Source organism: Sphaerulina musiva (genome assembly GCF_000320565.1).
Source record: "Sphaerulina musiva SO2202 unplaced genomic scaffold SEPMUscaffold_3, whole genome shotgun sequence".
Taxonomy (NCBI): domain Eukaryota; kingdom Fungi; phylum Ascomycota; class Dothideomycetes; order Mycosphaerellales; family Mycosphaerellaceae; genus Sphaerulina; species Sphaerulina musiva.
In genome coordinates this window covers 589735-615553 of record NW_016017385.1, presented here as the reverse complement: position 1 = coordinate 615553, position 25819 = coordinate 589735, and the positions used below count along the sequence as shown (strand labels likewise).

At 53.0% G+C, this 25819-nt stretch overlaps 8 protein-coding genes across 8 annotated transcripts; 2 read left to right on the top strand and 6 right to left on the bottom strand.

Annotated features, from left to right (window-relative positions):
- Nucleotides 1–320: 320 nt before the first annotated feature.
- On the top strand, nucleotides 321–1250 carry SEPMUDRAFT_106510 (uncharacterized protein; the record flags this gene model as incomplete). Its single annotated transcript, XM_016900641.1, has 1 exon — nucleotides 321–1250. The coding sequence occupies one exon, from the start codon at nucleotides 321–323 to the stop codon at nucleotides 1248–1250; it is 930 nt and encodes a 309-aa protein (XP_016762266.1).
- Nucleotides 1101–5371, bottom strand: SEPMUDRAFT_147951 (uncharacterized protein). The gene is made up of 2 exons (XM_016904618.1): nucleotides 2146–5371; nucleotides 1101–2081 (listed from the first exon to the last, which is right to left on the bottom strand). The coding sequence occupies exons 1-2, from the start codon at nucleotides 4847–4849 to the stop codon at nucleotides 1933–1935; spliced, it is 2853 nt and encodes a 950-aa protein (XP_016762265.1). The 5' UTR covers nucleotides 4850–5371; the 3' UTR covers nucleotides 1101–1932.
- A 1039-nt stretch (nucleotides 5372–6410) lies between these two features.
- SEPMUDRAFT_106508 (uncharacterized protein) lies at nucleotides 6411–7689 on the bottom strand (the record flags this gene model as incomplete). The annotated part of the gene is made up of 3 exons (XM_016900640.1): nucleotides 6411–6467; nucleotides 6576–7284; nucleotides 7340–7689. The coding sequence occupies 3 exons, from the start codon at nucleotides 7687–7689 to the stop codon at nucleotides 6411–6413; spliced, it is 1116 nt and encodes a 371-aa protein (XP_016762264.1).
- Nucleotides 7690–8921: 1232 nt separating this feature from the next.
- SEPMUDRAFT_147950 (carbohydrate-binding module family 48 protein) lies at nucleotides 8922–12686 on the bottom strand. The gene is made up of 4 exons (XM_016904617.1): nucleotides 12679–12686; nucleotides 12456–12618; nucleotides 12156–12294; nucleotides 8922–12065 (listed from the first exon to the last, which is right to left on the bottom strand). Exons 2-4 carry the CDS (start codon nucleotides 12476–12478, stop codon nucleotides 9576–9578), a joined length of 2652 nt encoding a protein of 883 aa, XP_016762262.1. The 5' UTR covers nucleotides 12479–12618; nucleotides 12679–12686; the 3' UTR covers nucleotides 8922–9575.
- Nucleotides 9159–9494, bottom strand: SEPMUDRAFT_115430 (uncharacterized protein; the record flags this gene model as incomplete). The annotated part of the gene is made up of 1 exon (XM_016901161.1): nucleotides 9159–9494. One exon carries the CDS (start codon nucleotides 9492–9494, stop codon nucleotides 9159–9161), a length of 336 nt encoding a protein of 111 aa, XP_016762263.1.
- Nucleotides 12687–13982: 1296 nt separating the features above from the next.
- Nucleotides 13983–16066, top strand: SEPMUDRAFT_147949 (protein kinase A regulatory subunit). The gene has a single exon (XM_016904616.1). The coding sequence runs from the start codon at nucleotides 14301–14303 to the stop codon at nucleotides 15687–15689; it is 1389 nt and encodes a 462-aa protein (XP_016762261.1). The 5' UTR covers nucleotides 13983–14300; the 3' UTR covers nucleotides 15690–16066.
- Nucleotides 16067–16768: 702 nt separating this feature from the next.
- Nucleotides 16769–17251, bottom strand: SEPMUDRAFT_106505 (uncharacterized protein; the record flags this gene model as incomplete). Its single annotated transcript, XM_016900639.1, has 1 exon — nucleotides 16769–17251. The coding sequence occupies one exon, from the start codon at nucleotides 17249–17251 to the stop codon at nucleotides 16769–16771; it is 483 nt and encodes a 160-aa protein (XP_016762260.1).
- Nucleotides 17252–20974: 3723 nt separating this feature from the next.
- SEPMUDRAFT_62229 (Hydantoinase_A-domain-containing protein) lies at nucleotides 20975–25606 on the bottom strand (the record flags this gene model as incomplete). Its single annotated transcript, XM_016909592.1, has 4 exons — nucleotides 20975–22282; nucleotides 22350–24021; nucleotides 24139–25070; nucleotides 25154–25606. 4 exons carry the CDS (start codon nucleotides 25604–25606, stop codon nucleotides 21134–21136), a joined length of 4206 nt encoding a protein of 1401 aa, XP_016762259.1. The 3' UTR covers nucleotides 20975–21133.
- Between the last annotated feature and the right edge of the window lie 213 nt (nucleotides 25607–25819).

Genomic DNA, 25819 nt, shown 5'->3' with positions numbered 1-25819 from the left:
TTGTTGCATGCCGGTAGGAAAGGGAGTAAACAATGACTTTGAATCACTGAACAATGGCTTTGATAACAGCGCTTTGTTATCCCTTCGTTGGTTGTCCTATATGAAAGAGTCAGGTTCAACAAGGGCATTGTTTCTCGCAACATATATACTCCAGAGCACATCGCATATGCTCATGGCCTAACAATTTGTTCACACAGCAGTGAGAAGTACTGAGCATATTTCGATTCTATCCAATTGAAAGCGTTGCTCACAGCCTACAGACTCGCTGTACCCAATTCCCCCAAAGATCGTACAAGACCACCCACCTACACATCGACAAGATGCCGACCCTCGAACAATTCGTCGCCACCGGCTTGACACCAGTGACCGAGCAATCTGCTTCGTGTGCCATATGTCTCGAAGATCCATGCGTAGATCCAGTCACCATAGCATGCAATCACATCTTCTGCCACGATTGCATCCTCACCTACAGCAACGCTCCAACAGGTAACAAATGTCCTCTCTGCCGCACAATTCTCTTCACCTTGCCCACCCCAGCCCCCAACCCCCAAATCGCCGAGCGCTCCGCTCTAGCTCGCGCACTCGCACCAACCTACGAAAACAGTCCCCCAGCCAATACTACTGACAGCGACAGCACTACAGGCAGCGAAGCAGAAGAAGAAAACATCTACGACACCGCCCACAATTTCTTCGAAAATCTCTCTCATCGCGACGGCCACGGAAATGTCCGCATGCAAGTCCCCGACACCACCACCACTACTACCAACCCCTTTGGCCCTCCTTCTCCATCAACAACAGCGAGCATCACCACCACCCCCATCATCATCACCGGCCCCGGCCGCTGGCCCTCCTCCCCAAATCTGCTCTGCAACCGCGTCAAAGCCCTCGGCTACCTCGTGCGAGCGCGACAACAAATTACTCCCGGACAAGGATTTTCGGCGCGCCTAGTTTCGGATTGGGAAGAAGTTTTGTCGGATTTAGATAAAATTCTTCGAAAGTTGTGCGAGAAGAAGAAGAGCAGAAAAGTGAGAAAAGTGAGTCGTTTGGGGAAGAAATTGATGAGGGCGTTGAAGCGGGAGTGGAGGAAGAGACATGGGCGGTATGCGGTGTGGAATGCGTTCTTGACGCAGGGGCGGATGCATTGTGTGCAGGTGTTGTTGGAGTTTGTGGAGTATTTGGTTTGGATGGAGGGGAGGCGGATGGAGAGGGAATGGGAGAGAGAGGGTTCTACTCGTTGTCATTTTATGTGATGAAAGCGAGAGGTGGAACCGTAGATGAATGGTTGTATATTATATGTATTGCTAATAGAAAAAGTCTTAGAAGATGGCAGGCTTCTTGGTCACTTGATTGATGCCTCATTTCCATTTCTCCAGATTCTGTTGTTTATGTCCATGTCTCCGTAGATCCAGTATCCACGATCCTATCTGTAAGAAAAGGTCGTGTATTCCTGAGGCCTTTGATAGCCCCAACGGTCCAGCAATCAAAGGTGAAGCCGCGAAAGGGATTGCCCTCACCAGCGCAGCCGTCTCTGGTCCGTGTCAAGCAGGGCAAGATGATCCGACTGTACATGTAACAATGTTCGCGTTGCGACCAGTGGTCTTGCTAATGGTTGAAGCCACCTTCCAGGACTATGCGTGGGGCAGCCAAAGCACCAGGTGGGCAGGCCATCGTGGTGAAAGTCGTACCTCCTAGGAGGTAGTGTGCTGATCCGGTGGCAGCCTCATGACTCGTGTCCGACATCGGACTTACTGGTGGCAATGCAAACATGGCTTGTCATGCGCAGCTGCTGGCCTCTATTTAGCGACGGCGTGAGACCCTGAAGCACAAATCCTCGTCCTCAGCTTCCGCTCGTGGGCATGGGACGCTGTATGTGCTCTGTAGTTCCTATGATCCGTCAACGAGAGAACGTGGCTCTCGCGCCCACGGCTGATGCTACACGTCTGGAGCCGACTTCATGTTATCGTCAAACACATCTGCAATTCCCCTATCAAGACTTTTCAGAGCGAGCGGTTTGACAAAGAACTTATCAGCTCCAGCCTCAAAAGACTTTGTTCTGTCGGTGGGAGAGTCTTGACCGGTGACTACAACATGCCTGTTAGTTGACGAATGAGGCAAACAAACGTTATGCAGCTGGAGAATACTGACCGATGAAGATAGCAGCCGGAGACAATCCTTCCTTGGCCTCGAAATCTCTGATTTGCTCGCAGGCTTCTATGCCATCGCAGTTCGGCATTTGCAAATCAAGCAAGATGAGATTGATCGGAATACCTGCGACGGCTTCTTTGTATTTGTACACAGCCTGCAGACCATCGACTGCAGTCGTGTACGGAAACTTTCGTGTCTCGCAGTACATCTTCATGATTCGTAAGTTGATCACATTGTCGTCCACAATGAGACAATTGGGTGTAGCAGCGTTTAGAGTCATAGCATTGAGTCTGGATAAATGCTCTGGTGCAACGGAGTCATAGCGTTGCGCTACCGGTCGAGCTTCGATGCTGACCTCAGAGTCTGCAGTGTGCTGTACCTTGGACGAGGACGAGCGGCGAGCCATACATGTACTCCTTGTTGCTACAATGATCTCCTCGAGCCGCTTCGAGGTAAACGGCCCTGAGAAGAACATGATACCCGGGTAAGACTTCTGATACTTAGAGACATCTTGCCCTGCCGGAACCAATGAAATCGTGGCCGGGCACTGCGCAGCCTGGTGGAGCAGGTCCTCGTATTGTTGATTGTGAAACGGCACGACTACGAGTGCATCTGCTATGTCCTTTGTAAGCTCCAGCCCTCGGGTTTCAAGCACGTGTGCAAGGTGCTCATCGAAAGTGGAAACTGGGTTCGAGGAGGACAGAATGGCAAAGCGACTGGGAAGTACGCTCTCTTTGACTACCGCTCTTGCACCATCCATCGAACATGCAAAACTAGGCTCTCGAAATTGTGCCTGGAAATGCGAGCCAACTCCGGGCACGGATGACACGAGCGTGACAGCACCATCCAAAGCGTTGGCGATGTTATATGCAAGGGTCAGGCCAAGGCCTGCTCCCGTACTATGAGCGTTGCCTTTCTCATACGCATCGAATATGCGGCTCTGGTCGGAGACTGGAATTCCACAGCCGGTATCATGCACATCGAAGATGATAGTCGAGCGATCCGACGCCATCGAGGTAGAGATCACGACACTACCCTGCTCCGTGTTTTGTACCGCATTGAGGATGAGAGACTGCAGGCAATCTTTCACCACGATCGTGTCGATCTGTACTGCCCCAACTTCGGCAGGAAGCTGGTTGCAGAAGAGGATTGACATGCGATCTGATTGGTCTGATGGCAGAAGGCTAGATATCTCCTCCAGAATCTCGGATTCCAGGGTATCCAGTGCTCCCAGGGTTGCCGTCTTTGAAGTGCGGACGGAATCGGTCCAGCGATTGAACTTGATCACATTGTTCACTGTCGACATGAGCTCGCGCCCAGAGCTCTGGATCATCCTCAGGTTCTCGGGCACCCTGTGATCCGTGGGCGCACTCGCCAACCTGTTACGTCTACTTTTGCTCAACTCGTCTACCAGTAGGTCCACGGATCCTAGGATTCCATGGATCGGCGTGCGCAATTGGTGCGTGATGCCCCGTAAGAACCGTTCGCGTGTTTTCAAAGCTTCCTGCAAAGACCTCTCCTGCCCAACGCTCCTTAGTATCATCGCGCAGCCTTCCACGAATCGCACATCGACGTCATCAAAGATAAACGTAATGTCAGTGGTAGATACAACAAGCGCTGTGTTGACCGCATTACTCGGGAACGTGCCGATGATGGCGCGAACAGGTTGTGTAGCGCTCAGTCTCTCGTGGTTATGGTTGCGAAGGAGCTGCTCAATCAGGTCGTGATCCTCCCAGGTCGTACTCTTCACATGTACATCGGGCACTTCGACCGATGGGCCATTCTGCAGCTGGACTCTACCCCCTTCAACGGGTAACAGGCTGAGTTGGGCTTTCGGGAAAGCTTGGCCAAGAATTCTCAATACCGCGGCCTCTGTAGGATTCTTGAACGACTCTGCAAAAGCTTCTTGAAGCAACGCATCGTTCAGCTCTTGCTGTTTTGCACGCTTTCGCCGAGAGCCGTTGATGATGTCCTCGGTGAGCATATCGGCAAACTTGACTATAATTTCCAACTGAGAGGGTTTCAGCGCCAAGCCAGGTGTGTTCGAGGCGACGCATACAGATCCCAAAGCTAGATCCTGGTCATTCCCATCTACACGACACCGTAATTGTGCTCCCGCATAGGTTCTCAGACCACCTTGGCTGACGTGTGGTGATTCTTTGAAACGCCAATCATCGGACAAGTCGGGGATGAAGAAGACTGAACTGGACGGCTGTTGCAGCACTGTATGCGAACAAGTACTTTCTCGCCTGGGTAAGCGAGCCAGAGGTAAGCCAGTGGTGCTCAAGCGCTCAAATATGTCATTGTCGATCAGCCCACAGATGGCGAAGTCCCAACCAATAATGGACGCCAACAAGTCCACCTTGGCTTGCATCTTCTTCAGGAGGTCCTCGTCGCCCAGGAGGTCCCGGGTGTAGTACCACAGCATGGTCAGGCGTAAGCGCTCATTACGAGTGAGCATAGGATAGAGGTACGGATCCGAGAAACCCTCGGGCTTCGGCGGAGGCTTCGATGTGCCATCATCTGATGGCTCGGAGGCGTAGATTTGGTGGTGCAGATTCTCGTTGAAGCTCGTCAACGGCTCTAACAAGCTGGCAGCATCCAATATGGGCTCGACGGTTTGAGGCCGACGCGGCAGGGAGCCATCGCGAGGGCCATATCCAAAGCCGGTATCCGCTCTCGGGTAAAACGCACCAGCCAGCATGGCCGGCCGGCCCTACGGGCTTTGGTCGGTAGTTGAACCCTTGCTCCAAAACAGCTGGCAGGAGAGCACAGAGCAAGGTGTGCCGTCGTGGCAGAAAAAAGCGCGCGGGTGCGGCCCTGCCCTCTCCCAGCGACGCGACTCGCGACTCCGGTTTAAGCGTCGATATTCGCCGGTTTAGATCCCAGCGGCCAGCAACGAATACCGCGTTTCCTGCGGCAGATCCTCAGGCTACTACCCACACGTCGTCGGCGCGAGTAATGGCAGGCTGTGGAGCACGTGCACTTCTGAAGCAATTTGAAGTCGATATTGATGATGATTGATGATGACGCTCACGAAACCGGCTGCACGTGGTGCTGAGGAAGGTCGACGGTATGTAGTAGTCGTAGTCGTAGTCGTAGTAGTAGTAGCAGTAGTAGCAGTACCTAAGGTAATTTTAGGCAGAGGTAAGGTACATGTAGTCGACAACGGCGCCAAGCCTGTCCGAATGATAAATTCAGTCGAGTACCGGGAAGCCTCCCGTCGCAAGATGTCGTCGTGGGAGAACTTGAAGGTTTCATGAGTTGCGACATAACAAAGATATACCCCCCACTGCCAAGGAAGCCTTTTTAACGCCTCAGGCACTCCATGCCTGAGGCATAACAATTCAATGGACACCTCAGAGAGACAAAACATCGATTGGGCTTGCTTGCTGCCACGTTAGGTCGATCGGCAGAGTAATACGAAGGCCGTGGCTTCCATCGGCTGCAATTATTTCCATGTCCCCGTCTCCCAACCGGGGTGGCGACTGAGGTTCTAGCCTCCAGCGTGGTACACTGTAGGTAGGATTCGAATGGGTGGGTGAGGTGTGTGTGTAATACTGTGTATACAGTACCTCTGTAGTACATGTACCTGAGGTAATAAGCAACACGAATACGCTCCTTTTAGTCAGGTAAGGCCCCGTCTTCTTTGGTCGGTTTGACGGTTTCAAGCGACGGTATTATCGTCGGAATAGCCGTCGTCGCACTAGTGACGGTTCTGTCGTTTCTAAGAGGACAGGTTCTGAGGTTAGCGATAATTACTGCGAGCAGTTTTATGCAGAACAATGCATAAATGTATTAAAATATGCATTACCCAGACTTCCAAAAGGTTAAAAAGACGGCCTCAGTAAAGAAGCGAGGCCCCGGCGAGGAAGCGAAAGCTTAAAACGGCGAAGAAAGCGTCTCGCGAGGTGCTTTTGCGAGTGTAGGCCCTGTCTGTACGTTTACTAACCTAGGAGAGTAGCGGAGGAGCGACAGCGAGCTCGTTTCTGGTAAAGCGTAGCGAGCATCGAGGTACGGAGGAAAACCGTTAAGTTGGCGACGAATACTCAGAAGACAGCGACAGTATTTACTACCTACTAGGTACGCGGACGTAGATCTTCGAAAACCTTCACACCGTCACGGAAGAAGACTGGGCCTAATAAGGTCGGTCTTCGTAAGCCAAACACGGCGTCAATGGTCGAAGATGTACCTCATACCGCTGACCCAACATCTATCTATACAGAGAAGAATGCTCTACACAGTAGCATCCATTGCACTCACTCCTAGGCGGCCACGGCAGCATCGTAGGAGGTAACAGAAGAAGTGAGACAAGACTGGTTCTGGAACGATGTAGTAGTAACTTTTGTAACTGCTGTCCTGTTGTTCATCCAGAGAAATAAGAAAGACATTGATATAGACATTATAATCACCCCTGGTCTCACTCAAACCTTTAATAACTTCATCCTCCTCCTCCTCTTCTCGTTCTTCACATAGTTACCATTATCATCCCAATGGCCGCCACTAAAAACTCCGTCTGTACTCCCGTCGCTGAACGTAGATGAACTGCTCCCGTCTGTCGATGATGCTGTTGATGATGATGCCGCCTGCGAGGGCTGATTCTGCTCCGTAGTAGTCGATGGCTGCTGCTGTTGACTATCCGTCCCACTGTTAAGATTCTGTACATCCTTAGGATCACTCTGAGGTACCGAAGCCACCTTCTTCTTGCAATCGCTTGCGGCGTTCACCCACCCCATCAGCCTGTTCGCAATGTCACTTGCATAGCAAGGAGTTGCACCAATCGCATCAGAGAGATCACCACTCTTCGCAAGAGCGCCACTGTTGTATCCTCGTGCAGCAGAGTACGCATCGGGGAACTTGTTCAGCAGCTGCACGAGGCCATCGCCTGCTTTGGTACCTTGCGTTCCGTCTTTGATCATCTGTCGAATGGAGCCCTTGGCGTCTTTCTCGTCAAATGAGGCTCCGTTGTGGGATTGCATGATGCCAGGGTTGTGGACGCCGTGCACGCTGTCGGTAGAGTTCACCCGGAGGCAGCCAGTGGATTCTTGCATGATGATGGCAAGGATGAATCGCTGGTCGACGAGAGAAGCTTTGCCAACGTGTTGAATTCCATCTTTGATGTAGTCGTTTTCTTCGTCCCTGTCCGTCGATTGTTAGTTCCACATCCGCGGTCTGAGAGGAGCTTGGTACGAACGAGTTGTTTTCCCCAAAGCCAAGCTTTGTGCATGCGGTCTGCATCTTGAGTAGATTCGATTTCCACATGTGATTAAAGCTAACCCATTCATCCTTCTTGGGATAATTCGATACATTGCCCGGGTAGTAGGTGTATTGATCATCGGCATGATCTTTGCCGTCGTTCTTGCTAGGATGTTTCCTTGCACCGCCGTTCTTGAACGCCTCTTTGTTCGTGACTTTCGGTCCATCGTTGATACTGTGGTCCCTAGGTATGTAGACCACGCACACAGCGACGATGATGGCAATGATTGCAGCGGCAAGCACAGAAGCAGTAATACGCTTGAAGCATGTGCCACGACCAGTGCCCATCTTATGATGATGTGCTGCTATGAGTCCTGGAATCGGCGCGAGGGGTCTGTGGTGTGTGTGTGTGAATACCTAAGCTTGGAAATCCTGTCCCCACGAGAGCGTGGGTATGTAAATACAATATGCTCTTGGCGCAAGCTGTTCCATAATCTCACTTGGGAGATTGCGAATGTCTACCCTACTCATGTAGCTGTTATATCTGGCTATTGCTTCGAAGTGAGAGCAGCTGGCCATTTAGACACTCATATAGCGTGCGATACCTACTCGCATTGGTGTGATCCATTCGAGAGCAAGCACTGGCCAATGTGGTTGCGAAGATCGAGCAGTATCAAGGCCGTGTCGAGTCTGTGCGCGAAGAGTGGTTGTATCCCGCGAGATGGGATCGACCTAACCTCCACCGTGGGAGTCACAGTATTGCCGAATCTGGTACTGTAGTGGCGGTTTCATGTTTGCTGGCAAGGGCCTCCCAAAAATTTGGCGAAATGATGATAGGTATGTGACCAGTCTTCAGAAACGCAGATCTTCCGGTTTGCAAGGCACCATACGTTCACCAATCATGCCTCAAAGTTCTTCTTGTCTGTTCCATAGCTGTCGCAAGCAGTGCTCTTGAGGTCCTGAATCTCTCTATTTTGTAGTAGCAGAGCCAAGAGTCTGATGCCACACTTGAGCACGTCTGGGTAACCCTTCCACCCAACTCAGTACTCATGGAGGGACTCACAAGTACAAGTATGTAATTGCAGGGTGGCAGATGAGGTCACCGAGGTGTGCGCACTTCCATTGCCACCGGGCACTCCAACGTTGTCACAGATGTCGGGAAAAGTACCTGTAGTCCCTGCGTCTGAAGAATAGACAGTACCTGTAGGCGTTGCGGTACATACCTATGTACATGTGTACAGGTAATGTAGGCTCCTCCTGTAATGGTTCGCTCATGACGCAAGCACGAGTGTGATGCTACATGTAGTCCCTTATAGTCAGTCCCTGATATAACCTTAGTGAGACGTCGGACGTCGGGTTTGCCAAGAAGAGATCGTCCCCACCTTCGCTGCCTGGGACATGTAACGTCGTCGTTCTCGCTGTTGAACCCTTCGTTTGAGGTTGTGTTGGATACATGTACTTGCGCTGTCATAGTGCCTCGGTTCGTTGCGTCTTGTGCAGGTTCAGCATCTGGAAAAGGCGGTCAGCATGGCTAACGACGGGACTGCGTTGGTTGGGCTGCATGGGATCAGTAGATAAGAAAGAAACATTATTCCTATACTCATAGTGCCTAACTACACACAACAATACACGCGAAAGTGGTATAGTAGAAGCATCCAAAAGCAGCCAAAAAACAATTCCTCGCCATTCATGCATAGTATGTATCTCATGCCCATGAAAACACGTGAACGCAGCAAATCCTCGTTGTACTTGATGCACAAGTGTTTGCACTCAAAACAATAGCAAGAGGTCGATCTCTCACGGTCGTACTCCAAAGTCTAGTGCCGCACAACAACAGAGTCTTCCAGAGGCTCAAAGTCCAATGCAAGTCGAGACTCGAAGCCTCCAGAAAGTCGAGGTAGGTGAAAGGATGACGCCGTCGAGGATGTGGTCCCAACATTGGCATCTACGTTAGAGGAGGAAGATCTGATGCTTGGACTGCCACTCCGGCTCGGATAGCCTTGCGCGGAAGTGTTCGAGGGCACATACTGAGGTCCAGCAATCCGGACTAGCTCAGCGCTGCGAGTACCATCCTGGCTCCTGCTAACCGGAACGCCTAGATCAGAGACCCAGTCGGGTGGACGCTTCCCGACCTCCGTGTATGGGTGCTGCATGGTGAGTGCGATTTCCACACCGCCATGAGGCTCACTCGATTGGTTAGATGTAGCGACAGTCCCGAAGAAGCTCTTTCGAAACTAGTTTTTGAGCTTGTCGAAGAATCTGCTGAGGCGGCCCTTCTTCTTCGTCGACGAGCCATCCGTCTTTGAAGAGTCAGGAGTGCCCTCTTTGCCGCCCTTGAAACGCTCGAATCGATCAATCATTGAATTGCGCTTGGCTGGTGTTGATGGTCCTGCGCTAGTACGCGGAGTTCCGACCGGCTTCGAGGCCTCTGAAGTTGCAGGAGCAGTGCCAGAGCTAACACCAGTCGTTACAACAGGGGCAGCTTGTTCGCTAGAAGCAGCCTTCGGCTTTGACATGGGACTAACATCTCGGCTGTCCATAGGCTTCGATGGGTCTGCTGCGAGCACAGTGGGCTTGCTAACCTCTGCCTGCGAGCTTGCTGGAGCATCGATGTCCTTTGACTTATCATTCATGCTCAGAGCTGCAACACCCTCGGTGGGGTCGGCAAGCTGTGGCGCTCCATTTGAAGTAGTTGCGCCAGTCTCAGAAGTCGTGCTGGTTGCGATTGGCTCGCTCACGCCAGCCGTGCGTGTCGCGCTCGCCCCAGTGACGCCAGAGGCAACGCCGCCTTCTACATAATCGGGTCCAGTTTGGATGTCGTAACCAGGAGCACCGCCAGAGGCTGGCGCCATTGTGCCAGAGCTGGCGACAGCTGGTGCTGAATCGCCAGTGGCCTGCGACTCTGGCACCTTGTTCAAAAGCTCTTTCTCGACATCGCTCTTCTCGTGAACTGCCTCCGCATTGGCGGACGCCTCTGGCGCGGCGTGCGCTTCCTTCTGCGATTCTGCAACAGCGACTGGCACTGCGTCGGCCGCAGCAGTAGGCGCTGGCTCGCCCGCCGATTTGGTGCTAGAATTGACAATACCTGGTGCTGAATCGCCAGTGGCCTGTGATTCTGGCACCTTGTTCAAAAGCTCTTTCTCGACATCGCTCTTCTCGTGAACTGCCTCCGCATTGGCGGACGCCTCTGGCGCGGCGTGCGCTTCCTTCTGCGATTCTGCAACAGCAACTGGCACTGCATCGGCCGCAGCAGTAGGCGCTGGCTCTCCCGTCGATTTGGTGCTAGAATTGACAATACCTGGTGCTGAATCGCCAGTGGCCTGTGACTCTGGCACCTTGTTCAAGAGTTCCTTCTCCACGTCGCTCTTCTCGTGAACAGCCTCCGCGTTGGCGGACGCCTCTGGTGCGGCGTGGGCTTCCTTCTGCGATTCAGTGACAGCGGCTGGCACTGTATCGGCCGTCGCAGCCCGCTCCGTGGCCGAGCCGTTTGGACGGGTGTTCTCATCAACAGTCTTCTGAACAGAGGTTGGTAGCAATGATACTGGGTCAGTACCAGTGGTCTCGTGTGCCTTTTGGCGCGCAGCTGCAGCAACGCCGAGGGCGGTAGCACCAGCGCCCGCGAGGATACCACCGGCCAGCGCACCGCCACCAAGACCGCCAAAGGCACCACCAATGGCACCGCTTGTCTGATCTTCGGGCTTTCCAATCTTGTCCTTGAGCTCGCTCTCAACATCTTTCTTCTCTTGCACGGCCTCCGGGTTGGCAGATGCCTCTGGGGCGACACCTGCATCCTTCTGCGACTCCTTGACTACTACGGGAACGCCGCGTGGCTCAAGGGGAACCTGACCGGCGAGCTCGTTCGTGGTGCTGTTGGCGCCAACGGAGCTGATAGCCTGACCTTCGAGAGGAGCCGGGGCGTCTGCACCCATCCCCATAGAAGACTCGGGAATCATGTTAGTTGTCTGTGGGCCAAGACCACCGAGTAGAGCGCCGCCTGCAGCAGTGTCGCTTTCAATCTCTCCAGTTTTTGGTGGCAAGACTGGGACGGAAGATCCGCTGTTCTCGTATGAATCTTTGTCTAGCTTTACGTGGCTGTTGATGTTGCTGGCTGTGTACGAGCTGCTGTCCGGAACCTTCTCTCCTGGTGCGAGGCTGATTGGATTTCCGATACCACCAGTCGCTGGAAGCGGCGCGACGCCGAATGTCTGACCAGCGTCCTCCGCACTGCTCTTTAGCGATGGGTCGTCGCGTACTGTCGACGCAATAGTGTTGCTGGTGATAGTTGATGGCTCAGGCACCTTCTCGCCAGCTGCAAGGCTGATTGGATTTCCGACGCCAGAGGAAGCTGGAATGGGGTTGACGGAGAAAGTCTGCTCTGGCTCCTTGGAGCCTGCCTTGCTCGCCAGCGCACCCGCGCCACCTGCGCCAACAAGACCAGCGGCAAGACCAGCAGCCGCGAGTCCGTCCTTCTTCTCGTCACTTGAAGTCAGCGCAGGTGTCCCAGGGAAGGTGCCAGGGGTCTGAGATGTGTCCTTCCCTCGAACCTCTTTCTCGAGCGGCTGTTGGCCAGCTAAACTGGCCGTTGTGGCACCGGGCGCGGCAGAGGAAATCATTGGGTCGGCGCGCTTGATATCTTCGGGATAGAGAACGTTGTTAACGTTGCCTTCGTGGTCGGTCTCTGTCTTTGCGGTGTGATCGTGAGACCACGTCCCGTCGGCTACAAACTGCGCGCGTTACCCACGTGTCAGTCGCACGTGTTGTTCAGATGTAGCTGCCATGTGCACGATCCTGCGCCTGCTGGAATGCTCGCTCACCTTGTATAGAATCTTCTCCGTCGGCAAGGTGTCAAATGTCACAACCTTCTCGTGGATGTCGCCCTTCTTTTCAAGCTTCTCGGTTTTGCCCCATGCATCAAAGGTGCCGGTCACGTACACTTCTGTGGCTGGATGCGCCCTGTAGAATAATCGAGTAGCGTCAGCTTGATGCGCAGGATTTCCGAAGTCGACCGCAACCAATTGCGACAATGCGCGCAGCTCTTTTGCTCGTTGCCTGGAGCTTGGTAGCTACCTATTCTCGCGACGCGGTACGAACTCGCGAGCGCCCTCTGGACGTACCAAGTAAAGTTGTGAGATCCCATCGTCGCTGCTGAAACACGTGTATATCTGGGACGAAGGACCTGTGGGTGTACAGGAGTAAGATGGCAGCAGTCTGTCTGAATGACGACAGCTGGTGGAGTACTAGTAGTCAGGACTGGCGACTAGGTCAAGGTATGGGTACCTAGATTGCGAGAGGTCGGCGACTCGTGTCCCAGCCGCAAGCCGAGGAAGAGGGGCTCACAAGGGTTGCAACGTCTGTAATGCCTGCCGCGCCGTCTGAGCAAGTGTCGAACAAGAGCGGTGTTTGTGCGCAGCGCGAGGGTGGGCAGTAGGAAGAAAAGGTTGGCAGCACGAAGGTCGAGATCGTTGAGAGCTTCGGCACTGCATAGAACTAAGCTGTTGGTGGCTGAATTTCCGTACAAAGTGGAGCTTTACCGTCCACCGTCTACTATTGTCCAGGATGCGGCTTCTGGATTTTGCCCGCGTGGCATAACTCATGTGTGACATGGCGAGATTGCGATACAACTGCAATACGAGCGACTGCGCAGGCCGGGGACGTGATGGAACTACGACGAGGGAGGGCAACGAGCGAGAGGGAGAGAGAGAGAGAAAGAGAGAGAAAGAGGTTGACATGCAATGGTTGCAAGACACAAGCGCAAGGCAGAGGAGGTATGGTCAATCAGAGTACCCTGATAAGGCTGCAGTGGACAGCAGAATAAGAGCGAAATGAGATACAAGCAGAGCTAAGACTTGTCTTCTCATTGCACCTGTACTAGTGGTACCTATATATCATGGCAGTACCTATATATCACACGTTACCTTCGTGTAGCGTGACTGACAGGCCAGGCTTCGTTCGGTGCATTCGTGGGCCTATTATTCGGGGTCGGCTGGCCTGGTCACGATCTCGATGATGATCATGGTGATGATGATATTGTTGCTGTGGTTCGGACATGGAGTGATTACAACAGTTTCTCGTTCTTGCTCGAGACGTATGCGCAGGGCCGGCCTTGCCATGATGTCGGGAGTGATCCAAAACACAATACAGCAGAACAGAACAGATACATGTAGGAAGAGGTACGTGTAGAAGTTCTAGGCGACGGGAGAGGAAGAGGGAGAGGGGGGAGGGGAGAGGAAGGGGGAGAGGGGGGAGGGGAGAGGAAGGGGGAGAGGGGGGAGGGGGAGGGGGAGCTACAGGGAGGAGGGATAGAGTGAGAGAGAGAGAGAGAGAGAAAGACAGAGAGACGGGCGGTGGAGAGAGCACTCAGCAGTGCAGGCATCGTCACTGAGTGCTTCGGCTTCCATCTTCTGATCTTCATCACGCGACCCATCATCACACTGCCATTAGACTTTTTCCATATCGCCTTCTCGAACATTGCCGCATCCATTTCCATTCATTGTGCTGGTAGAGGTATTCGGTATTCCTACCTCCTACCACCTACTACCCACTGCCGCCCCTTCCGTACTACCTCCATGGTACCACTGTGAGGACAGCCACGCAGCCAGCCACAGCCTTTGGGAGCTTCTAGCGACAGCCCACCCTCCACCCGCCCTGAAACCAACTTTACCTACCTGAACCTCCCACTAGTTCTACCTTTTAGAACAACCTACCTTAGTCCTACGTCACAAGCGGGCGCGCCTGTGAGCTTCTTCAATTCTTAGCAGCGCAGCCCTTCCACACAGACAGCACTACGCTCCCACGCCCCGCCTCCACCCTTCACGCCCCGTCAGAGGCATCCCCTCGCCGACCAGCAACCCCTAGTCAGGCCGAGCAAGCAGCGCCTAGTGCCTAGACGTAGCTTGACTCAGTAGCTCACTCGAATACCTCTCGCCTGTGTCCGCCTGCATCATCGCGTGCCAGGAGGAATGTCGCTGCCCAGCGACTACACCAACGAGATCAGCGCGCTCAATCGCGAAATCCTCAAGCATCAGCCGCAGGACACCTTGCAGTTCTGCGCCAACTTCTTCCAGCGTCGCCTGGAGTCGCAGCGCGCCGAATTCCTACTGTCGCACCGACATTCCAAGCAGCCGGGAATGGCGGAGAGCACCTTTCCTGGCTCCAATCCCTTCACATCAACCGCCCCAAACCAGCTTGCAGGCTCCGGCGGCGGCATGCATTCTCTCGCCGAAGAAGAGGAGCCCGACTTCGCCTCGCCCACCGCATCCTCCTTTCCGCCCAACGTCCGCGAAGTCTCCCCCAGCACCAGTAGTGACGCCGTTCCACCATCTGCAAACAGCGGTGCAGGAGGCTCCTTTGGTTCTTTTGGCTTTGGTGCTGCTCGCGATCCCAATCAGCCACCACCCGGTGCCAATGACAGCATGTCGCAGTCGACATTCCCCAACAACTATAACATGAACCGTCGCACTTCGGTGTCGGCAGAGTCTCTCGCACCAGGTGCGGCAGAAGACAGCGATTGGAAGGCACCGAGCTATCCAAAGACCCCGGATCAACTGGCTCGCCTTCGTGAGGCAGTGTCACACAACTTCCTCTTCAAGAATCTCGACGAGGACCAGGCCTCGCAAGTGCTCAGCGCCCTCCAGGAGAAGCGCGTGCCAGCGAAGGATATCAGAGTCATCACGCAAGGCGAGTCTGGTGATTACTTCTACGTCGTGGAGTCTGGATCGTTTGATATCTACATCTCAGACACCGGCAAAGCAGAGCAAGGTCAACAGGGATTGGGCACAAAGGTGGCCAGCAGTGGCCCCGGTACATCTTTTGGTGAGCTTGCTCTCATGTACAATGCACCGCGCGCTGCTACAGTCGTGAGCCACGAGCCCAGCGTTCTCTGGCAACTCGACCGCCTCACTTTCCGCAAGATTCTCATGGACTCGGCTTTCCAGCGCCGCCGCATGTACGAGTCGTTTTTGGAGGGTGTGCCTCTCCTCTCGTCACTCACGACATATGAGCGAAGCAAAATCGCCGATGCGCTCGACACGGTGAAGCACCCCGCAGGGAGCACCATCATTCAAGAAGGAGACGCAGGTGACAAGTTCTATATTCTCGAATCAGGCGAGGCAATTGCGGTGAAGCGTGGGCGTGAGCAACAGCCTCTGAAGAGCTACGAGCCGGGAGACTATTTTGGAGAACTGGCTTTGCTAGAGGATAAGCCGCGCGCGGCAAGTGTGATCAGTACCACGGAAGTGAAGGTCGCAGCACTGGACAAGGACGGCTTCCAGAGACTGCTCGGACCGGTGGAGGCAATCATGCGCCGCGATGATCCGCGCAATCAGGAAGATGTTGGGCTGAGGAGATAAAAAAACAAGTCCCCCCCCCCAGTTTCTGGCATTACTACTGTCATCCTGCAATCCAGGAGTATTGCATCAATGCATCCCGCATTGCATGAGATCGGAATCGGAAACGGAAACAGAAACGGAATAGGAGAGCAGCATGCAATTCGGACTTTCGGAGTGCTTGACATGGGAGACAAGAGACGAGAAGAGGGCACGGTGTGACGCAAGCTGACATGCAAATGCCAAAGGCACGCGACTGCGAGATAGGGCTGGCGTCTGGCGAGCGGCGGCACCGGAAAGAGGGTGCTAGGGTATTGGTTTTGTTGCATTTGTCCAGCACGGGGTCCGAGAAAGGGCTACCTATGTTTGGTTATGAGTAGCAAACGCATAGACAATGAAATCATCTCAGTATTTCGCGCTTCATGTACATGTATGTTGTTGGTGCACCTGCCACGGATTCACGGTGAGTGTTGGTCATAACCTGGGTAGAAAAGAGAAAAGACTCCCCCCGCCGAGGTGCTTTGCATTGCAACAGCGAGTCTACTTGTACTGAAGCATCACCAAAGCATAAAATAATTAAGGTATTCTTTGACATTTCTATTTATGTCTACCTCCAGTAGACGTAATCTACGTTGAATTCAAACCGCCTACCAATGACATGCACGTGACCATCTCCTGTGTAGGTAGGTAGGTAGGTAGGTCCCGTCCTCTCTTCGGGTTCCTTGGCAAGGAAAAAGATCTCCCTCTTTCTTTGAGCACGAGCATGGATGAGGAGGTGTTCTGCTCAAACGAAGCGTGCCTGCCTCTATCCATCCATCCAGCTGGTCATTCATGTGTCATGAGAAGAATGCAGCACCTCAAGTCACCATCATCATCCTCAAGCCACCATGGCAGTGTTGAAGACGACATGCTCAGATTTTCAATATTGCAGGCCTGGGCAGTTCTAGGTCGATGGGTAAGGTTGGTAGGTTAGGTGGGTAGGTTGAGACAGACCCCCTCGGGAGGAACCTCCACTGAGAAGACCTCTCTCTCTCTCTCTCTTACCCACACACATGGCAATCTTCTCTTCGTCGTCGAGATAGAGAGAGAGAGAGAGACACTTTTTATATGCTGCTAGAACGCTCCTGCGAGCGCGAAAAAGGCCTCATCAGTTTGAGTAAGCGAGCAGAAGTGAGGCTCGCAGAGGAAGATCTTCTCGTGATGGAAGAAGCATTATCGTCTGTGGATAAAGTGGTAGTGGTGGTGAGAGATGCAGAGTCCAGAGTCGCAAAGGAGAGATTCGAGGCCCAGGAAAAAGATCGTTGATACGATGAAATGTAAAACGTTTCCCGTGGGGGGTCTGTTTTCCCGTCTTCTGGGGAGCAGGAGGAGCTGATCAGGTCATCGGTGTCTTTGGCATCGTAGTAGTAATCGCAGCATTCTTCTTCCATTGGTTCGGCAGTGGTGGTTGCAGTAGTAGTAGTAGTCGTAGAAGTAGCGTTCTTAGTCGGAGCTTCAGCGGACTGTTTTGGGTGCTGTGGGCGCACTGGTGGGCGCTGAGCTAATGCCTCGTCTCCCTCCAGCTGCTGCGTTTGAGGGAGATGCATCTCTGCGGTCGAGACTGGAACGTGGCGTGTTGGCTCCGGAGGAGGCAGCGATAAACTTGTCGAGAAAAGCTTCCTCCCAGGCTTTGCCGACTGCAGTCGTGGATGGAGGCATCGTTGCGCTGCAGTGTGATGCTGACGAATATATGGGAGTCGTTTGGTTCCCGGGTGGGTAAGGTCTGCTGACCGTGACTGTAGGCTCAGCTGACTAGGTAGGTAGTGGATGGACGTCAAATTCGGTGGCCGATGGAGGAACTCCGAATGCGTGATGGGAGTGTGCTGAGTTTGAGGTGAAAGATCGGTCGGGTATGTCGCAGCGCTGACTGATATATGTAGTAGAGCAGTGTCCGGGACGGCTGAGGTGAGGAGGGTGAAGGTGAAGGTGAAGAAGAAGGGTCTGGGTAGTCTAGGCCACGGAACAAAGTTATAGTGGTGCCTACGAGGCTGCCGTTTGCTGTGAGACTCTGAGTCACCATGACGGGACTAGGCTAGAGTGCGTCCCATGAAATAAATATATCTGAAATCTCCCCTTCCCTTGCGAACGATGCCACGCCTGCTCGGCTGATAGACTATTTCTAGCCTCCGCGCAGGATCCTCGTCAGGCGTTGGCCATCATACAGCGTAACATCCGCGGCCTTGGTGCACTTGCGCTGTCTAACTTTACGGCTGTCAATGTCGCAGATGTCCCGAAGGAAACGCCAACAAGATCGCCCGAAGAATGTTCGGTACGGTACGGTACGGACGGACGGGCGCAGTAGTCCTAGTCACCAGTTCACCACTACTACCGAACAAGGTCAAGACTGGAAGCGCGAACTCCCAGGTTCCAGCCCAGGGGAGGGGGGGCATGTGGCAGCAATACCACCTGGCACTGGCAGCTTGGTGAGAGCGAATGATCCGAACCGAGCTGGAAGTGGGAAGCGGGAAGTGGGAAGTGGGAACTCCTCGAAGGCCGGGGATTTGCAAGGCGCTCTCTCGCATACGCCCTAGGAGCTACGCTCACTAAACTCACGACGACGGTGTCACGGAAATCTACTGCCCTTAGCAAAAAGGTACAGTGCACAGTGTACACTACCTGTAGTCCGACACCCTCCCAGCAGTCGGGTATCGAATGCCTATCATCGATCCGCTCGCCTCCTTCGCATTCCGACAGAGTGAAATGGCGCCAAGAATCTTTCATTCTGTGCCTTGCTCAGTGCTCCGATAGACCTACAACTACCTAACTATATCGTGCCTCGGAACACCGATTTCCTGCTTCGATCCCCCCACTGCCCAGGGCGTCGACGCTCTCGAATAGGAGCGCACGTGTCTATTTGGGTGAGGGCAGGGAGTAGAGGGGCAATGGGGATGGGGATGGGAACCACATCTTCACCAGCAGGTCGGCGGCTACCTTGAATCTCACCTGTAAGCGGTTTCGGCTACGCACCTCCTACTGCACTGCTTGTGGAGGATGTGATCAGTGGATCAGTGGATCAGTGGTGAGAGCACATCCAACCTCAACCAGCTGGAGTAACGACTGGACTCGGCATACGCCATCAGACGACAACAACGTCACTGCTGGTCAGATCCTGCTGATAAGATCGTGACGACCAGCGACGACACCACAGTCCAGTGGTAACGACGGGATCAACGACATGGGTAGCTCTGCCGAGCGACACCTCAGCACAGAGATTAAGATGCCGAAGATGCCGCAAGCAGCAGCTAGCCATCCATCATCACAGCCGAACAACATCCAACACTCTCTCGTATCGACCGCGATGCAGCGCATCGCCTGCCGAGGATAGCACGATGGACATTCCTGCCGACATCTTTCCAGAGGCATTGCCTACTACATGTACGCTGGAATGACGCCAAATCCAATGAGAAAGCTGCAGAAATATCGGATCTGGAACGTCACCGCAGGTAGGCCTGGGACGAGTTCACGGGTGTAACGAAGTTCAAACTTTCAAGATGAACACCTGGAGCCCTACGACGTAGATGACCACGACTTTAGAGGTCCTATAGGATGTCAGTGAAAGGAAGGAGCATTCGTACAATGTACTTCTTCTCTCAACGCTGTCGGAGGTCGTACTTGCACAGTTCGATCACATCAGTATCTCGAAGATTATGTGAAGTCTACAGAACCATCCTAAACTACCTAGTCTCGGGCTAAGGAGGTGACGTACGCACGATTCTCGACCACGCGAAGCACCACCGGGTTCAAAGGCGCGAGCATACTTCCTTTCTCCTCGGCCAACGAGCCCGAAATCGCGAGAGATACGACTTCCCGATACGGGTGTTATACATGTTCCGAGACAGGTTAATGTAGAGAGCGCATTGCTGACTATAGGGCGCGCCATGGCTCCAAGCCCACTTGCACCACTCCCTAAGGTCCCAAGAACATCATATTCTCGCCGGGAAGGGAGAAAAAAGGCAGCAAGTAAGCGAGCATCACACTGGTTTTCTTTTTTCTGGCCGGACTATTACGCCAAAAAGGCTTGACGAGAAGCTTGACATTGCTCCGTCCCACATCGTCAGGCCCACGATATCCACTCAATTCGTCAAGAAATGACCCGAGGACATCTTCTGGAGGCCGGAGAGAATTGTTTGCATCAAGAAATTTTGTTATCGCGAAACTCCTATTTGCAACTGCACCTAGCCCAAGTTTGTTCTCCCGGCAGATATCGATGCTACAGCAGCAGCAGCCCCCAACAGATAACCTCAGAGCTTACTCTCTCTCTCTCTCTCTCTCACACACACACACACACCCTCTCTCTCTCTCTGCAAGTCTTAGTAGTATCGGCTCAAACATCAGGCGAGAACCGTCGACAGACAGACAGACAGCAGCAACATGACCTTCCCAAAAGAGAAAACGTTGACAAATCAGTAGCTTCCTACTGTTACACTCTTCTACTAAATAAAAAACTCGCTTATTAGGTACATGAAGGTAGCCTTACAAGGCTGAAGTTTTTTTTTTCTTTTCTGCAGATCTCATTCACGCAAGCAAATCAGCAACTTAGGTTCGCTTACATATCGTCTGTAGTAGGGAGGATGGGGTACCCGCAAAAAGCGGATACTTCTTCTTAGCTTTACCTAGAAACCACTGTATGTACCCCCTACAGATTCGAAAAAAGGAAAGTTCACCTACCCTACTTACCTACCGTATTGCGTACACTAAAAAGAATAGGCTTCTCCGGAACGTAACGCTACTCTAGTTAGATACATTCTATAGTTTCTACGGTTCTAGTTAAACAACCGCTATTTGTAGTATAGTAGGCTTTTCTAGACTAGAGGTAGGAGCTACCTTGATAAAACGAACAAACGAACGAACGAACGAACGAACAAACGGACGAACTTTTCGGATAATTCGGATGTAGGTGTTTTTGAATCTTACAGTAGGGCCTTTCGGAGGGTTTCCTTTGTTTCGTGTTCTTTTTTCTCTTTTTTCTTTTTAGTACAGCCAATCAATTATAGGTACTACTACAACTACAACAACAACTATGTACAATAATGTGTTTTAGTAATTTTGATATCGATATATACTTGTCGGAGTCAGACAAAGAGGTAGGTAGGTATGAGGTATAAGGTATATATACATATACCTATCTTACTCTTGGCGCAATATGTGGATGTGTACATACCTTACCTACCTACCTTACCTACATCGTGATGAGGGGGAAAAGGATATAATGTGATGATGATGATGATGATAATGATTTGGTATTCTCTTTCTATCATACCACTAGCACTACCACCACCACCACCACCACCATCAAACCACCAACCACCACAGCAAAGTCGTAACGAAATAGCCAACAGCCTAACAAACACCAGTAAGATACATATCCATATCATCCATCCCATCTCTTCCCCAAAATTTTAAAAATTTCTCAAATACAGAATTATGTATCAAACCCCCCACATCTCATACCCCACCTCCTTCCCCCTCCGATACCACTCCCTCACATACGGCAAAGCCACATGAGGTCCATACACCTCTTCTTCCCACTGCGGAACCGGAGCTTCAAAGCCCGTTTCCTCGAGACATTTTGCCGCAATTTCCGCTAGAGTGCCTCCGCGATTATACAGACGGGCAGAAGACGCATCCGCAGTATCATTCGCATCATTCGCATCATTCGCAGAAGAAGAAGAACAAGAAGTCTCCATATCCGCGCGCAAAATTTCCGTCTGAGCAACATCCAATTCCAAAGTAATAGGATGAATGCACACAGCATAATTCTCCTTGGCGCCTTGCACAGAAACTAATTTACGTCGGACTTCCAATGCCACAGTTTCTGCGGGTCGCGTCCATGGATCTCCCAGACCTCCTCCGCCCCAAGTTTGCCATTCGAGGATATCGCCGGGTTGGACTTTGACGTGGTCGCATTTGGATGGGAGAAGGATCGGGGGATCATAGCCGCCGTTGTTTTTGTTGTTTTTGTTATTGTGGTTGATGCGATGCAGAGCTTTTCGGCTACGACTTCCTGGTTTACCGCCTCGGACGCCCCAGGGGGAAGTGAACCAACGATCATCATGCAGGCTGAATTCTCCGGCGGAGAGGAAGTGATATTTGGTGAGTTGAGCGTTTCCTCCACGGTGGAAACCTGCTCCGCCGGAGTCGGCGACGGCTTCGTTGACTTCGAGGCGGACGGGGAAATTGAGTTCGATGGATTCCGTGGGGACGCTTTTGATGGCGGGGAAGAGACAGTGGCAGTCGGGTCCGTCGCCTTTGGGGCGTGCGGGGACGCCGCCAAAGGCGATTTGGTAGAGTTGGTACCATTCGCCTGTGGGCTTGAAGCCCGAGTAGAAGAAGTGAGGGGAATCGCTGAAGCCGGCGGCGGTCATGAAGGCGGCGTTCTTTTGGCCGAAGAGCGCTTGCATGATGTCCATGGTTCGACCGAGGAAATGCGTCCTGCATGACAGAGCTGCGGGTCGTACTGGTTTGAGGAGTGAACCCAGGGGAATTTCCACATCGACCAAGTCGTGGAATCCGTCGTTGGGGATCGTAAAGGGCGAGTAGACGGCGAGGAGGTAGTAACCTACGAACATTTTGAACATCTGGGTGAACAAGTTAGCAAGAAGAACTACAATGTTGCTTTTTGTTCAATACTTCCACGCAACTTACCGTCTCGCTGAGGTAGTAATTGATACTACTACTCGCCTGCGGACTCGTTCCATGCCAGTCGAACTTGAGTCTATTCTTTGCAGGCTTGCTGAGGGTGCATTTGAGCGCAAACGGACCTTTGCCATGACCATCGTCGTCGACAAAGTCAGTAAACGTCGATAGCTCGTCAGTCATATGCTCCTCAATGATCTGCGACACGGCAGTCCTGGTCCTCTGCAGCAAGACATCCGTCGCTGCAGCATACACTTCCGGCCCGAATCGGGTACAGAGCTCACAGACTCGTGTCGCTGCAGTCCTGCAAGCAGAAATCAAAGCCAAAAGATCCGAACGCAGCCACTCTGGCTGTCGACTGTTTCTGCACATGAGCTCCACGATGGACTTATTCATCTTGCCTCGCTCAAACAGTTTCATTGTCGGGATCTGCAAGCCATCGTCGAAGATGGTCTGGGCGTTGATACTCATGGAGCCAGGAACTTGACCTTGCACATCCGTCATGTGGCCAAAATTGGCAGCCCATCCCACGAGCTGGTGTTCGTAGTAGATGGGAAGAAGCACAATCACATCGTTCAGATGCGAAACAGCGCCTTCGACCTCGTATACATCGTTGGTGATGAACACATCTCCTTCCTCGATCTCGTCCACTTCCTTCTTGTTCATCTTGTGCGTCCAGATTTTCATAAACTGCCCGATAAAACTTCCAAACTGGCCCACGAGCATCTTGCCCTCTGCGTTGGTGATGACATTAAACTCATCTTGCTGCTCACGAATCGCAGGCGACATGGAACATCGCAGCATCAACGTATCCATCTCCGCGCGAATGGAAGCCAGGGATGAGGAGATCAGAGTAGGGATGACGGGAATATCCTCGACAGTCTTCTTGGCTTCTGCCACTCTTTGCTCGGGTGTTTTGTCGGACACGGTGCTCTCAAACTTGGATTTGAATGATGGGAGTAGTGTGTTCCCGGGCATGGGAGAGATGCACAGATTCCCCACGGCATCGACGGTAGCCTCGAATCCGGGAGCGACGAGAGTGTTGCTGTCCATCTCGACAATGACTGCTGGCCCCTGCACTTTGTGGCCTTTTTTGGTGATAGCTGCCCGGTCCCAGAACGTGGCTTGGTGCTCGTTGCCGCCAACGACTATGCTCTTGTGCTCGAGAATGGCAGATTCTGGCGGAGTCTCGCTGTCGGCCGTGGGCACAAGCGGGATTTCGAGGTCAGGACAGGCATCAACGGCGGATACGGTGAGGCGGGTCAATTCCAGTGCGAAGTTCTCCAGTGTATAACTGAACTGCTGTTGATGAATGGCGTCGAACTTGGTCTTTGCGATTTGCTCAAAGATTTCCATGGGTTGTGCCAGATCCTCCTCAGACAGCTCAATGCCAAGTTCGAGCGCCTGTCCTTTGTAACGGAGCGCAGCACTGTACGCAACTGCCAGTGGAGGGTCATCTTCGTCGAGTGCCTCTTTCATAGTGCTCTCGCACCGATCACGCAGGGACTTGTACTCTTCTCGTATCTTATCCATCGTGATCGTGGTCAGGACGTGGATGAAGGAGGCCGACAGTTCGTGGCTCATCTTCGTAGTTGCGTCGCCTTGAGCGCATAGGATGCCTGGAGCTGCGGGAATGATCACTGGCCATGCTCCTAGAAGCTTTCCCACAGCGTTTGCGCACCTAGTTCTTCGTTAGTTCCTAGAAGTTTGGGGACGAGTACTCCCATCCCAAATGAATCGATATCTTGATTCGCTACTCTTGACGAATTTGAGAGAGGCGGCAGGGAATAGTACTCACATAGGACCAGCGCCACCAATGGCCACAAGGGCAAAGTCCGCAGGGTTGTAACCACGTTCCACAGAGACAAGTCGCAGCGCTCCATAAATGGCCTCGTTCGCAAGATCCACAATGGCTTCAGCAGTCTCAAAGATACTTTTGCCCATCTCATCCGCCAATGTCCCTACCGCAGCACGAGCAGCTGCAACATCCAGTTTGAACTGTCCACCCAGCAGAGTGTCAGGCAGGTAGCCCAGGACAAGATGAGCATCTGTGACAGTCGCCTGTGTGCCGCCTCTGCCATAACAAGCTGGTCCAGGCATCGCACCACTGGACTCGGGACCCACGCGCAGTGTATTCGTCAGCTTGGAGTAGAAAGCCAGACTACCACCCCCGGCACCAATAGTGCGGACATCGACCGATGGCGATCGGACCGCAAGATCGCCCACCATTGTCTCTCTCCGCAGCGAGGGTTGGGCATTTGCAATGAGCGCCACATCCGTGCTGGTGCCTCCCATGTCCAGCGTGATGAGATTTTTGTGCGGCGTAGCATCAGCGATGATGCTCGTGATGCCTCGTACTCCTCCCGCGGGACCGCTCATGAGAATGTTCACGGGCAGATTGCCTGCGAGTTCGAGGTTGGTGAGACGTCCGTCAGACTTGAGAATGCGCACTGTGGGCGTGTCGGCCGTCAGTTTTTGTGAGAGACCGTTCATATACCTCTTGACCTCGGGCTTGACCACGGAATTGGCGGCTGCTGTTACAGTGCGCTCATATTCGCCAAGCTCGGGAAGCACTTCGTGGGATAGTGATAGCTCGACGTCGTCACCGAGTACTTCCTTGACAACCTCTGCCACCTCTAGCTCGTGAGCCCCCGAGACCCATGAATTTAGCAAGCTAATCGTGACTGCTTGGACTTTGCCTTTGACAGTGAGCAATTCCTTCCGTAGGGCCTGGACAGAGAGGACGATGAAGATAGCGCAGGTCAGTCATGGACTTTCTTTCTAACGAACAAGTTTGGGCAACGGTCGCTCACCTCCTTATCTACCGGTCTAATTTCGCTGCCATCTACACTGGTTCTCTCCGACACTTGTAGCGTTCTCTCCAGTGGGATGAGAGGCGCAGGAGGCTCCCAATTAATCCACGCAGCGAGTCCTCCTGGGATCTGTGACCGTCGTGCCACGAGAACATCCTTGTGGCCTTGGGTGACGATCAGTGCCGCAGGCACCCCTTTGCCCTCCAAGAGAGCGTTTGTCGCAACAGTTGATCCATGGTGGAGCGCACCAAACTTGCCAGTAAAGTCTTTCTCTGCGGCTTGAATCACGGATCGGACCTTGTCGATGCTGTTCTTGACGCCGATGGATTGATCGTGTGGTGTGGAAGGGACTTTGGCTCGAAAGACGGTCCCATTGGGCGAGAAGGCGCATGCATCGGTGAAAGTGCCGCCCACATCGACACCGAGGCGATACGAGTCTGTTTTTGAAGTCATGATAAGTACTGTACGATAATAGCCTGGGAGAGATGGGAGAGCAGGAGAACACTACTTACTATAGATGGAGTCATCTCTGGCGAGTCGCATACCAGACGCGCCTCTGCTATCGCTATCGCACCTCGGTCGGGCAGAGTACCTGTCGATGCAAGGCAGCTAGTTCGTAGGGTGAGGGTGGGTGGCAGTGGAGGCGAACCTATCACGATAGGCCAT

Coding starts and splice junctions, on each gene's coding strand:
- SEPMUDRAFT_147951 (XM_016904618.1), bottom strand. CDS start 4,849: ATGCTGGCTGGTGCGTTTTACCCGAGAGCGGATACCGGCTTTGGATAT. Junction 2,082..2,145: donor TCCGGCTGCTATCTTCATCG/GTCAGTATTCTC, acceptor GGCATGTTGTAG/TCACCGGTCAAGACTCTCCC.
- SEPMUDRAFT_147950 (XM_016904617.1), bottom strand. CDS start 12,478: ATGGGATCTCACAACTTTACTTG. Junction 12,295..12,455: donor GGATCTCACAACTTTACTTG/GTACGTCCAGAG, acceptor ATTATTCTACAG/GGCGCATCCAGCCACAGAAG. Junction 12,066..12,155: donor CGGAGAAGATTCTATACAAG/GTGAGCGAGCAT, acceptor TAACGCGCGCAG/TTTGTAGCCGACGGGACGTG.
- SEPMUDRAFT_147949 (XM_016904616.1), top strand. CDS start 14,301: ATGTCGCTGCCCAGCGACTACACCAACGAGATCAGCGCGCTCAATCGC.